Here is a 15,160-nt window from a genome sequence, read left to right on the forward strand (position 1 = left end):
CTACTAATAATAGATTTAAATCCTGAATAAAGAGTTATACATTGACTCATATTTAAATACCGAATCATCAATCAGAGTTAACATAATAATATTAATACATTACAGGCTACAGCCAATTTAAAATTGTAAACATTAATTTTCATAACAAAACACTATTATCTAGTGTCATGGGATGTTATTGATTATGGTAACTAGTAAACATACTATTATTAAACATATTTATATCTTTTAAAAATGATTAGTTATACGCAATTACTTTTTTATGTAATGTAATAAAATTATTAATAAATAAAGTATTGATATCATATTGTACAGTGTACACTGTTGTCCCATCAAAAATTAGATTTTTGTCCACCATGCGCGCTTGAGTAGCATTCATATCAAATGCACGTCGCCTATACTGGGCCACCCACTTTTTACGACTGTTTATATAATATAATTGTATAATATTGTACTATATTACATCGTACTATCATAAATAATAAAGACAACAATTTATGCGTACAATGTAGCTTACAACTCCCATTATATAAACTTCATCATATTGATATCAATTTAATATTTATTATAAAATTATCATTTTGAACAAAACGAATTGGAGAAGGGATTCAAATGCATATTAATAATTTATCAAATTACCTCACTTTATTAGTATCAGTTTTGGCGTAATAGCGGATAACCGATTGATACCGGTTTTCTAAAAACAAATTGTACCACACCTTTGTACCCGTGGTCTATCAGAGACAGACAACGATTTACATTTACGTCGTCTGTTGAAAGTTGAGTCGTGTGCCTTTTATCGTATTCTGATTGATATTATAGTTCTTAGGGAACGCCGTAACCTTAGTCGCTACTCAGTATTTATAAATACCGGTAATCGGTTCTTAACCGGTTAAGACATATTACGTTATTATAACTTTTATGTTAGCTGAAACATTGTCACGGTAACCAGGAATACAAATAGGTTTATAATAACGGTAACCGATTATAGGTTCTCCAAAATTCCGGGAAATTACGGGTTTCAAGCCCTGATCATATTGATAATAAATAATATTAGTATGAAATATATTATAGTTTTGACAAGTAACACTTTTGTTATCATCATTTAAGTTCATTCTAATACATTTTTAGAACATTACAATTTATTTTAGAAGAATAATTATTGATAGCTGTTTGTTTGGACTTATTTATTGCTGCATCACAACTACCTATATAGAAGTACAATGGATTTTGCTATATTGGCTATGGCTCGGTGGCCAGATGTCCAGGCTAAAGTTATCGCAATCATAACGTATTATAATAGGAGGAATAGAAAAGTAAAATGAGTTTCTCGAAATAATTAGGTAGAAATCAGAAATATTTTATCCATGTAGTAATCCTTACGTTCAACAGGATTCCACGTTGTATACAATATACATTCTGGTACAGTGTTCACATTTTACTCTTTAAATGTGTTTTAATTTTAAATAAAATGGAATAAATAATAAATCTTAATTTAAATAATCTATTTATTACTTAATCAAGTTATGTTTTTATTCACACGGCTTATAGGTAGGTATGCGTACAATGTAGTTCACAACTCCCATTATATAAACTTCATCAATATGATATCAACTTTATATTTACTATCAAAATAATCATTTTGCACAAAACGAATGGAGGAGGGATTCGAATGCATATTAATAATTTATTAAGTACCTTACTTTAATATCAGTGTTATTGTAATAGTGATAAGTGAACAGTTTATGATCACGAGTTGTTTATGGTGGTCGAAGGCAATTTATTTCTATAATGAACATTACGCAGAGTAATAGAAGTCACCAAAACATTAACAGGTAATAACTCTACAACTTTGTTATGTATATAATGTATTAATAAAACAATATTGATTATAATTTAGTATTTAAAAAAACACTTTCTGTCATGAGTATTATTTAAAATTCAAAATTTCCTACTTATTTTATGGTACGATAAATATCAAAAATAAAAAAATCACATAGGTGTTTAAAATGTTCTCATATATATTACTCGAATGATCCTTTCACTACTATACATTTTTTTTCTATACTATTCAAAAATATATATAACAAAGTATAATGCATTGTTTAAAAGAAAAACAAATATTTTTAACTTTAATTTCTTTGTTTGGTTATCAAATAATTTAACTTGAAATCGTGAGTTCGCTTCATTATGATCTATAAGTTTATGGTTTCGCTAATAAATATTAGATAAATTAAATATAAATTATATTAATTCTCACTATTTTAATGGGTAATTTGAGGCGTGCAATATAGAGTCGTAATTAAATTATTTCAGGGTGATGCCATTATAGTATAGTAGGTCGCCTTTATCTTCAATCGGCTAATTACAAAAACGACAAATATTTATTGAGTCCTCATACATTTCATGCTTTTTTTATATAATTGGTGAGTATCTGATCAATGTTTTTATTTTGTTATACATGTATACATATTATATGTCTTCGTCACAGTAAGCACTATCTTAAGTAGTACCTACTAGTTACGTGTAGTTTATTATATTTGTCTCAATAACAATTTCAATACCATTTAAATATTATATAAAATTATCTTCTTCTGTATATATATAAAACAGTATGTTGATTGACTGATCTATCAACGCACAGCTCAAACCATTGGACGGATTGGACTGAAATTTGGCATACAGATAGCTATTATGGCGTAAGCATCTGCTAAGAAAGGATTTTTCGAAATTTTGATTTTAAAGGGTTGAAATCGGTAAAAATATTTTTTTACATGTAATTTGTATATTTAGATTCATATAATAATATCAATAGCAGTCGACCGATTACGGGAAATACGGTACGGCACGGCGGCCAGAGGGTTTCCATCTACCTGTACTATGACCTTTTTTTTGTGCGTGTATTTTATCAACGTGTAGATATGAATTGTTCCGTGGCTATAGTATTATCATTGATTAAATATAATATATAATATGTATATTTAATCAATGGTATTATTTATGAGTTGTATAGAAAACAGACAAAACACCGACTAGCTCAATTATAAAAATCTTAATCTTACTTTACAGCGATTTCGAGGTATTATTTTACTATAATCCGGGTTTTTAGCTATTTACACGTGGAGCCCGTGGAGCCCGTGGAGGTATTATTGCGTATTATAATATCGCGTCGGTGGTTGATAAGTCTACGTGCCGCGACGTTGGCGTTGTCGTTTTCATGATAAAACTACGGAAATATAATACTTCGGTCGTAATAAACCCAAACCCATCGCCGACCATCCCATATCTTCCCCCACCACTTTTCGTACATGCACACGTGTACGAACGTTGCAAGTCTCGTCGTCACCGACAGCGCGGATCTGTGACTGGTGAAGACGTGAACTTATCTTTCACACGTCGTATTCGCCTGTTGTGTAAATGCTGTACGTCTGTCGTCTACTACAATCTTAATCTGACATCGTATAATATTATATTGTGCGTAGTATATTTAATACATTGTTAATTAACCATATCGATTGGTAATTGGTATATTGTACCAATATTATATATTATACGATTTTGATTTATACGGCACAAATTATAATATAATCTGTATGTTTTAACGCGTTGTCGGCGGACAGAGCCATGGTAGTAAGTAGCGTTGTCGTTTTGACGATAGAAGTTAAGTGATTATTTAATGCTGTACGTATGTCGTCTACTACTATATCCTAATCGGACATCGTATAATATTATATTTTACGCACTACGACTACGCAGTATATTAAATACATTGTTATCGATTGGTAATTGGTATTGGTATAGTGTTATATTGATATCATATATTGATTTGTACGGCACAAAATATAATATAATCTGTATATATCTGTATATAAAAACGAGTTGTTGGCGGATAGAGCCGCGGTAGCACCGTTGTCGTTTACACGATAGAAGTTTAGTGATTATCCTACATATTATATTTATAGCTGCGCGTGACAAAAACGTTTGCTAAACGATATAAAATTTATGTCCACATGCTGTAAATTATATGTATTTGGCCACGTTGTCGTTGTCATTAAGTAGCGATAGCCCAGCATTCGATAAAGGACCGGCAAACGGTTTCAGTATACAAGTGTAACATAAGACAGCTTACTGCCGGATTAGTTTTTTAGATTTTTCCGTGTTTGGTTTTTGTTGTTAGGAGCATTAATTTAACTTTGTTTAATTTAATTACCTAAGAAATGGCTAAAGAAAGTCTTTAGGTTAATGGAGACCTTGAACAACATACTGTTGTCCCCATTGTTGGTGACGGTGGCTGTTTCCTCCGAGGCCAACGAATCCCTTTAATTCCGAATGATCATCCGTTCGAATTTAAACGATTACAGTTTCCCCTCAAAGTCTGTTTTGCAATGACTATAAACAAGTCTCAAGGCCAAACTCTCAAATTTGTAGGAATAGATTTGCGAGAAAACTGTTTTTCACACGGGCAGTTCTACGTAGCTTGCTCACACGTAAGCTCACCCAGTAGCTTGGTGATTTTGTCGCCTACTAATAGATCAGCGAAGAACATTGTCTACAAAGAAGTTTTGTAGATAACATTTTGAAAAACTATTAGTAAAACGTTTATTTTGAACCTTCAGTGCTAAAATTTATCGTGAACAAAGCTTCGGCCGCCAAAAGCTATAACTTATAGAATATAGGTTATGATAATAATTATTATCTTAAAAACTAAATTAATATGTATAAAATATTATTTAAAAAATCTTAATTAATTTTAATTTTAATAGATTAAACAAAATTTAATCTTGCCAGGTTACATATATTTATATACTTAAACCCGGCAACGACGGGTGATTCAACTAGTAAAATATAAAAATATAGGTAAACCATGTTCCATATAACCCGTCGAGGTAATGATATTTTTATATTTTTTTACTTTATTGGACTAGAAAATTATTTTTACATTTGAGTATACAGATAATAATATAAGAATATCCAATAAATTTATTTTAATTAATTTTTAACAAAATTAGGTATATACCTATTTTTTTATCTTATCTATGATAACTGATAAGTGATAAATTTTATGAATAAATAATGAATATTTAGAATTTTAATTTATTAATTTGTCATAAATACTTTTCTCAAATGTTTAAGTTTAGTGAACATAAGTAATATACATTTTTTAAGCCGGTACTTGACTAACTTTTTAATAACAATATTTGGTAGGTAATAAATTGAAATTATTACGTTTATATAAAATTAACCGGATAAAAAGTTATATATAATGGGCACAAACATTGCAGTAACCCATGAACCTACTTATATGTTAATTCATATTATTTTTTCTAATTAATTGCTTGTTTTTTACTGTTTGTTTGATAATTATGAAGGTATCTAGTTAATAGATAAATTAAAACAACTAATTTTGTACACATTATGTTATATTAAGTCGTTAAATGTTATCTGTTATGTTATATTTGGTATGACTATTTCACAATTTTGTTATATATTGTTACATGTTTTTCGCGCATTCATGTCTAATGTCTATTGTAATTTAATTATCGAATGAATGAAAGTTACAGATTGAAATTGTATATTGTAATCGTATTATATTATTATGTTTCTATAGTATAATATAATACACTTGACAATAACTAATTTTAATATGCTTGAATATTACTATAGGAAGAATAAATAAATACATTATAAAATCATTTTATTAGGTTTGTTTAAAAATGATATACTTCATAATTACCAATTAAAGGGTCTATCGACCAAGTCAGATAACTGAAATAAATAAATATTATTAAAAATAAATGTAGTTTGATTTACTACTTTGAAATACCGACACTTCGATTATATATATATATATATATATTATAACTGATAAGTGATCATTGTATGAATAAATAATGATTTTTCTCAAATGTTTAAGTGAAGTGAATAATAAAATATATTTTTTTACTTGACCAACCTGTTATTAAAAACAATATAGGTATTATTATACGTAAGAACAAAATATATGGGAGGTAATATATTGAAATTATTACGTTTATATAAAACTAGCTAATCCCGCGCACTTTGTTGCCCGTACAAAATGATAACTCTTAAAAAAATTGTGATTGTTCAACTTCTTTCGGGTGTAACTGTTTGCAGTAAGTGCAACTCGGTCACCTTGATAGGCAATGTGCGAAAATTAGATTTGATGCATGCTTGTACCTTATCTGCCCGTTTAACAAATGGCAACCAATATACAAATAAAATACTAATTTCTACTAATTATTTCTCCTATAACCAAAAGCAACCATTTATAAACAACAATTTCCATCGTAAATATCAAAATCCCTGTTTGAACACCTCCCCACGGTTGGACCTACCGGATCCAATCATGAATCTAAATTATCCCGGGAACCATTCTAACTGCACACACATCAGAATTGGTTTAAATTGTACCTAATCAGTTTGAACTACTGTAATTTTTATTTGTTATTTTATAGTCTAAATATATATTTCATTATTGAGTTTAGCACAGTGTGGGTAATTTAATTATTTACGATACCTACACTTCTGTTTTATATTTTGTATTTAGGTACAAGGTTTGATCTTTTTAATTAAACATGGACAGAGGTATAATAATTATTTGTATGGTATTCGTCTTCAGTCTGGGGACTGGCGGCGACAGTACTGTGGAGGCTCAAAACTCACAAGAAAATAAAAGTGAGTTTTTTTTTATTACGAAATATTGTTTTTTATTAATCTATATATAAATGTTTATATGTATGTGTGGTTGTAGTTAAACTATTCATAAACTCATCATTGATTAATACACAGATCCGATGTACTTTGTTCTAGTTTGAACTCTAATAGATATTGATTATTTTTTATATACATTTAAAGTTAAAATTTTGATAAAATTTATCAACATTTCGAAAATGTTCAAACTGATTTTCAGTCAGAAATACATAAAATTTTTTCTTTTCATAGGTAACATTTGACTATTTTTAAGCTATCAATAGGCATAAGAAAAATTTTTTTTTTATTACTTGTTTTTAATTATTGTCGAATAATTTAAATTATTTTAGGAAAAAATTCATAAAAATGTTTTTTTTAAATCTAAGATATGAAAATTTAATTCAAGAATTCACAAGTTCAAGAATCACAAGTTTATGAGCTTATGAACTTATATTTATTGTAATATTTGATAATCAGAGGAAAATCATTAAATTCTCTTTAATTGGTTTTTCATGTTTTGTTGTATTTCTAAAACGAACAATCATTGAATCTTGAAATGTTCACCAAATATTTTTATTAGCATTTTCCAGACATTGTAAAAATTTTTAAATTATTTTGACCATTTTTGATCAATTCATAGCAAAGAACATTTTTTTTAAATTTTGTAAATTTTGTTCAGTTAGAAATGCATAAACGTTTTTCTTTTCATAGCTAACTTTCAATTATGAAATAATAATAATAATAACAAGTATTTGGAAACTCATTAAACTTAACTAATTTGACTATTACTTGATAAATATTAAAAAAACAAATTTTAAATAATTGACTTAATTGTTAAATTTTTAGAATGTTTCACGCCAAATGGTGATAACGGCAATTGCATTAACATAAAAAAATGCCCAACGCTGCTTTACCTATTAGAATATCGGAAACAAAATTCTTCTATTACCAATTTTCTCATAAAATCCAAGTGTGGAGATGATGGTAATTTCCCTTATTACCCCAAGGTATGCTGTCCATTTGTGAACCAAATTTATGAAACAGTTTCGTCAGTCAAATTGCCATCTCAAGATACTTGTGGACGGAGTAATGTCAATCACACTCTAATTGTCAAAGAACGTATAGCTGAATTAGGTATGCGTTTGAAAACAAATTAAATTATAATTTTTTTTTTATTATTATTCTTAAATTTCACAAAATATACACATAGAAAATTGTATTAGATTTAATGAATTATAATTACAAATATTGACTTTTCAATGTATTTAGGTGCTTGGCCCTGGATAGCAGCACTTGGGTATCAAGATCTTAGTAGGCCAAATGCCGAATACAAGTGGTTGTGTGGTGGTTCCTTGATATCAGATAGATACGTATTAACAGCTGCCCACTGCATCGTTGGTTCTGGAATGTACCGTTTGTAAGTGAATATGTAATATAATATAACGTGTTGACTATATGTATGCATTCTATAAATGTCCTAGGCATTCTATAGAATTTCTTGAATTATTTAGCAATGTACTAAATTTAATGTAATAAAATTCTATATTATGTCTATTCAATCTATAAAATTCATAGGATTTCTATATAAAACACCAATGATTGTATGTTAGGTACAACAAAATATGTTTATTATTATTTATTGCAGTACCTTTAGGTATAATTGATGTATGACATGTCTAACTGTATAAAATGTTTTTTTTTGACACGGACATTTTTTGCATTGACATTTTGTCTTGCTTGTGCATTTTATATAACCTTGTTCAGTTCCTGTAGATTGTTGAGCTAACCTGCAGTTTTACTTTTTTACGGCATACATTTTTAATTACATATTTCAAAGCTGAATATTTTCTTGCAATTTTCAATATGCACCTTTTTCAAATTTTTAACAACTTACGGACAGATAGCCAAAAAAAAACACTGTATTACAAAACATGGTAACAAAAAATGAATAATATATTTAATATATATATAAATTATAGACGTTAGGTTGATTCTATAATATTATAATACCACAAATGTTATAGTTGTACCTATTATTGGTTTTATAATAAACTATTGTAAAACGAATTTATTCAAACTAAATAAACATCATTATTTATTTATAATATAAACAATCTATTAATTTATATAAAATCAATTTTTGATAATCATTAATATCAAATATCGTAGCTTCAAATTATTTGGTTTTTCAGGTCCGTTGTGCGTTTAGGTGATTTGAACTTGGATCCTAATGTGCTTGATGGAGCTCAAACAATAGATGTTACAATTTTACGTGTCATAATACATAACCGATATAACACACCTAAACTCACCAATGATATTGCATTATTAAAATTAGGCAACAGTGTTGGATTCAATCGTAAGCATTTTTTATATTTACTAATTATGGTATATTATATAATACTTATAACACATTACTTAACACTATATAGTATATACCATATATAAGTCTCTAGGGAAAAGTTCATTGAATGTTTATATTAGCATTTTCCTTACATCATAATATTTTCGAAATATTTTGACTTATTTTAAGCTATTTACGGACATTTTAAGTTTTTAATTTTAGATTCTGGGCGGAGCGATTAATGTGTTTATTTTTTTATTTTTTTTTTTGTATCTTTCATCACAGTCTGGAGCACTAAAACTGCTTTGATTTTCTTCAAAAGTACCTTATTTGACGGGAAAGTGAATCTAGTCGGTGCATTCAGGAGGTCAAAATTTAATATTGACAATAGTTTTCAAAAATGCCGGGAAGGCGGGAAATAAAACATAAAATAAAGCGGGATAGGGGATGTCGATCTGTTGTACAGTAGGTTACAAATGGGTTACTGTATAATGGATTGTATTAAATTTGAATTCAATGATATCATTCGATTCATCACGATTCTGATCGGAGACGGTTTGTCAGTCTGGATATTTTATATTGTTATTATATTTTATTATAGCCTGTAAGTTGAATTAATGTTATAAATTACAACAAAATAACTAAAATTTTTATTTTTATTTTTATTCGTTTATATGGTGATAAACAATACGTTAGAAATTAAAATCCCATTTTTAGCGGTTTTTTGTAGTTCTAAAGATAAGATACTATATGTTAAAATCAAAATAGTCCTTCTTGTAGACATTTTGTGTACAGGATAAAAAAAAAAAAAAAATAAACACCATTGTAAAACCACTAGATCCCTGGTAACTAGTAATTTTTGTCTAGACCGATCTACAAACTTAATCCTAAACTCAACATTTTTTTTTAGAATTTATTCAACCTATATGTTTACCCATCTTATCGCATCATAGAGCCACATCGTTAGTTGAATCTGAACTAACTATTGCCGGATGGGGTTCCACAATGTTAAGTAAGTAACCACCAAATAGTATATAAATATATAATAGGTAAATTTACAGGCATTACAGCATATTAAAATATATCAATATATATTTTAAAAATGTTCGTTTAATAATGTTATATTTATTATTTAAAAGATCCAAGTTCTGGTGCTCTAATAACAGTTGAGTTATCAGCGGTAGACAATGCGGAATGTATACAAAAATTTAATAGATTTAGAGTTGATATTTATGATACACAATTGTGTGCTGAACAAAAAGAAAGAGACGGTTGTAAGGTACTTACAATATTTTATAATTTATAATGTGCATTTTCAATATACCTATTTGTAATTTTGATTGTTATTTCAGGCAGATTCTGGAGGTCCTTTAATGTGGTCAAATGGTTTTCAATATTATTTAGTGGGGGTTATGAGTTTTAAACATAAAAACTGCGATGTATCAGGTTATCCAGGTGTATATTCTAAGGTGACATCATTTCTCGAATGGATCGCAGAAAACATGAATTACAGTTAGATTTTATAATTGATGCTATTTTATATGAATTTTACTTAAGAACGAAAAAAAGAATAAACAACTCTGTGCAATTGGTTTATCTATTTATAATTACTCAGATAACTACTTAATTTTAACCAAAATTGTTTTAAAAATTATATTTAGTAAAAAAAATGATTTGATTTGTATTCTAGTATTTTTTTTTTAGTAGATTATTTATGGGTGTAATTAAATAATTTCAGGGGGCCATCATAGTAGGTAAGCAGGTCATTTTTAACCAGAAGAGGCCAATTAAAAAAATGGCAAATATATTATTACCTCCTATATTTCATACTTTTTTATTGTTAGTAAGTATATCCTTACAGATATATCTGATACGTGAAACGTATTATATTTGTCTCAGAAACAATTGCAATACCATTTTTATATTATATACAATAAATTATAAAATATAAAAGTATAGGTCAATGTTGTATTGTTGTTAGGTAAATTATATTTTAATATTAATTGGACTAGAAAATTATTTCTGCATTTGAGTATACATAAGATAATATATGAATACTTACGTATTTTTATGCGTACTTAGATTTAAAAAGAAAAATTTTTATGAATTCTCAACTCAAAATAATTTGCTAATTTTCGTGATTTTTCCGTATTTTGTCAAGATTTGAATTTTAAATGCTTATAAATAAAAACTGTGACTAACGATTTTTAATTTTTTTCATCTGCCTTTGAAACAAAAACCTAGGAGCCTTCTATTAAATTTTCAAGCTTTTTTAGCAAACAATTCAAATTTTATTGATATTTATAGAAAAAAAACTAAAAAAAATGAAAACTGAAAATGTCCGTAAACAGCTCAATATAAGTCAAAATATTTGGAAAATATTATTGCGTATAGAAAATGTTAATATAAACATTCAGTCAATATTTCATGTACCTACGATAATTTGTTTTAGAGTTGCAACAAAAACTAAAATCGATTTTCTCGAAAACAGATTTTGCGTAAAAATTCCCGTTTACCCCCCCCCCCCCCCCCCCCAAAGTACCAACTAGATTCACTTTCCTATCAGAAAAGTTACTGTTGAAGAAAATCCAAACACTTTTACTGTCCTAAAAGGTGATGACAGACACAAAAAAAAAATAAAATAAAAAAAAACACACATCATTGTAAAATCAATATATTCATCGCTTCGCTCAGAATCTAAAAATGCCGAGTGAACTCTTTATTGAATAAGTCACTATAATATATATATCAAGTATGTGTTAATTTAAAAGTCAATGATAGATCATTGCAATATAAAAATGATTCTGAGCGATGACCATCTGTATCAGGGATAGGCAACTCAATTCTACTAGTGGGCAGATTTTGAATGTGCAAAAATCTAGCGGGCCAGAGAACATAGAAAGGAAAAAAAACCTAGTGTTGACTATACCCCTATAAATAATATAATATTATTTACATTTAATAGTTCAATATTAGATAAGAATTTATATCTACGTTTTACGATAAACATTATATCGATTTTAATAATTTTATAAATATAATAAAATAAAATACAGAAAAATCTTAACATTTTATATTTTTAGAAACTAAATCGAAATGTAGCACGGGCCAGTGAAAAATGGATGCGGGCCACTAGTTGCCCATCCCTGGTCTATATTATTAATTATATTTTATGGTATATTTATATAGCTATTATAGTAATTTATTTTATTATTTCTAAGACACAGTAAGTAACAATGGCAAAGGTACACTTGAAACCTACTTTACAGTACATCCGTCCTACTAATCCTAAGCAATCAGCTTATTGACGGCACGGATTAAGTCCAACCCCTAATCAACCATGTATAATTTCTCCTTATTTCGTTCTATAGAAGCGCCGCAAACAGGTCCGGGACCCTTCTACAGGGGGGTTTCTGTAACGGTCTAAAATCAACAAAAATTAAATTTTCGGTATTATGTGATAGCTCTCTCCGTCCCGCGGGCATCTCTGCCCACAACAAAGAAAAACGCCGATATCCATATTATAATCGGCGTACACACACTCACTATCTACTATCACCGCTGCCTCGTATCCGTGGTAGAGATTGACCGACCAGCACAACGTTATTATCTATTATTTATCCACATGTAACATGAATACCGGCCAATCAAAATAATGTTCCCAATTATATAATATAGTTTTTTTTTTTGCGACGTATGCGCGACGCGTCCGACGCTCGTACATACGTCGTTAATTCTATTTTGCCTCTCTGCCCGGACAACAACATGGCCGAGTAATATCACCGCCTCACCGAGGGCGTCCTGGTGACGACACTCACTCCACACCCGAACGGTAACATTATTATTATTCAAATAAATACTTATTAAATAACACCTTGGCCGGTATTCTCCCAGTGTGTGTGAATTTGTATAATTATTATTATAACATGGGGTTATAAGAACTCAACTGCAGGGCTATGATTATAGTGTGTATACATATTATATAGATATATATTTATGTAGCTTGTATTATTATTATTTACGCCAGTAACCACTATGGGGACCCGGCGCAAATATACTTTGGTATAGCACCAATATTGTGTATCATGGTTTGACCCTCTTTTGGGGTAAAGTTTTTATGCCATGTGGCTTTTCTTTGCTAAAAACTTCATTATTTTCATTTCCTTTATTTAAATAAATATTTATTAATTATCCAATAAACCAGGTGTTAATTATTTTAAAATCTAATATATTATATAAATCCCGCACGCTCCGATTTCCAAATCTCAGCTGTGGGTTGGCGACCTATTGCCGGTTTCGTCAATGTACGCTTCACGCTGAATCTGGGTAGGCTATCGTGCGAGATGTTACAAACACACTTTTCACAAAAATGGATGTATTTTAATAATTATATTAACGAAGTTATGTTAAATATCTGGATGTAACACTAACAACACTTACTCAAGATATTTTTTAAAAGAATTGTCAATTGCAGACCAATATTTATTTAATAAATTCATAACAATACTATTAAAATTTACAATTATCAAAAATTACTCAATTGTTCAATTATACTTTAGATTCTGAGCGGAGCGATAAATGTATTAATTTTACAATGATGTGTGTTTTTTTATTTTTTTTTTTATTTTTGTATCTGTTTACACGATTAGTAATCGAAATAATGCTTTAATTTTCAACTTAAATATCTTGTTCGATGGGAAAACGAATCTAGTTGGTACTTTTGGGAGGTCAAAATTTAAAATTCCCAATAATTTTCAAAAGCGCCCAGAAAAACACAAATAAAAATTAAGGAATAACGGGAATTTTTACGCAAAATCGAATTTTAGTTTCTGGTGTAACTTTAAAACAAATGAACGTATACACATGAATTTTTCACTGGTTGTTTATATTTGCATTTTCTTTATACGATAAAATTTTCAATATATTTTTATTTGTTTTGAACTGTTTAGAAACATTTTCTGGTTTTCAATTGTATTAGTATTTTTTTCTATGAATGTCAATAAAAGGCTTCTACTATATTGTTACAATGACATTTGAAAAATATTAAAAATCCTTAGTCAGTCACAGTTTTTTTTTTTATAAGCATTTAAGGTTTAATAATTATTTTGTAGTTAAAAATGTATAAAATGTTCAACTTTTATAGCTAAGGATAGAAAATTTAAAACAAGGCTCCACGTAAATAGGTTATATATAAATTACTTTATTCACAATAATATCATCAAACATACTTGGTAATATCATAATCTGACTGACCGTTTTCGCTCAGAATCGTTTTTCTTATACAATGATATTATATCATTGAATTCAAATTTAACACCTTCCATTACAGTGACTCACTTGTTATCACTCTACTTGTCTGTACAGCAGAGCGACATCCACTTAACCACTTTTTTTTATTATTATTTTTTTTTGTGTGTCTGTTATCACGGTCTGGGGCAGTAAAACTGCTTGGATTTTCTTCAACAGTATCTTGTTCGATGGGTAAGTGAATCTTGTTGGTGCTTCGGGAGGTCAAATTTTAAAATTCCCAAAAGTTTTCAAAAGCGACGGGAAATACTACATAAAAAAAACTATGAAAAAACGGGAATTTTTACGCAAAATTGATTTTGGTTTTTGGTGTAACTCTAAAACAAATGAACAAATGACAATTTCTATGGTTGTTTATATTTGCATTTTCTACACACGATAAAATTTTCAAAATATTTTGATTTGTTTTGAACTGTTTTGGTAAAAAAGCTTATACAATTTAATACAAGAATCCTACTATATTGTTACAATAAAAATTGAAAAATATTAAAAATCCTTAGTCACAGTTTTTTTTATTAGCATTTTAAGTTCAAATTTACCCATGGTATATGACCAACGACGCATTACATAAAGATCTCCAAATCCCAACAGTCAACGAAATAGCAACTCGTCATTACAAAAAGTTTCACTCCAAACTGCACTCGAATCAAAACCCTCTAATTTCCCGCATGTCCTCTATAACCATCCCCAACAATCCTCCGAGGAGGTTAAAAAGAAAATGGCCAAGAGACGCTCTTGCCTAATGGTCTCCATATTATATGAACCCATCAAATTAAATAGGAGGTACTGTTGATGGAC

At 28.7% G+C, this 15,160-nt stretch overlaps 1 protein-coding gene across 3 annotated transcripts; it reads left to right on the forward strand.

Moving 5' to 3' along the window:
- Positions 1–1,684: 1,684 nt before the first annotated feature.
- Positions 1,685–10,739, forward strand: LOC132945104 (venom protease-like). Of its 3 annotated transcripts, XM_061014745.1 has the most exons (9): positions 1,729–1,835; positions 2,317–2,426; positions 6,569–6,696; positions 7,558–7,845; positions 7,981–8,128; positions 8,904–9,070; positions 9,966–10,067; positions 10,195–10,334; positions 10,408–10,739. In XM_061014745.1, the coding sequence occupies exons 3-9, from the start codon at positions 6,597–6,599 to the stop codon at positions 10,570–10,572; spliced, it is 1,110 nt and encodes a 369-aa protein (XP_060870728.1). In that variant the 5' UTR covers positions 1,729–1,835; positions 2,317–2,426; positions 6,569–6,596; the 3' UTR covers positions 10,573–10,739. The 3 variants fall into 3 exon arrangements, with proteins under 3 accessions (XP_060870727.1, XP_060870728.1, XP_060870729.1); XM_061014744.1 differs by lacking the exon at positions 2,317–2,426 and having other exon boundaries at positions 1,685–1,835; XM_061014746.1 differs by lacking the exons at positions 1,729–1,835; positions 2,317–2,426 and adding an exon at positions 2,736–2,756.
- The last annotated feature ends 4,421 nt before the right edge of the window (positions 10,740–15,160 follow it).

Source organism: Metopolophium dirhodum, chromosome 5 (assembly GCF_019925205.1).
Source record: "Metopolophium dirhodum isolate CAU chromosome 5, ASM1992520v1, whole genome shotgun sequence".
Lineage (NCBI taxonomy): Eukaryota > Metazoa > Arthropoda > Insecta > Hemiptera > Aphididae > Metopolophium > Metopolophium dirhodum.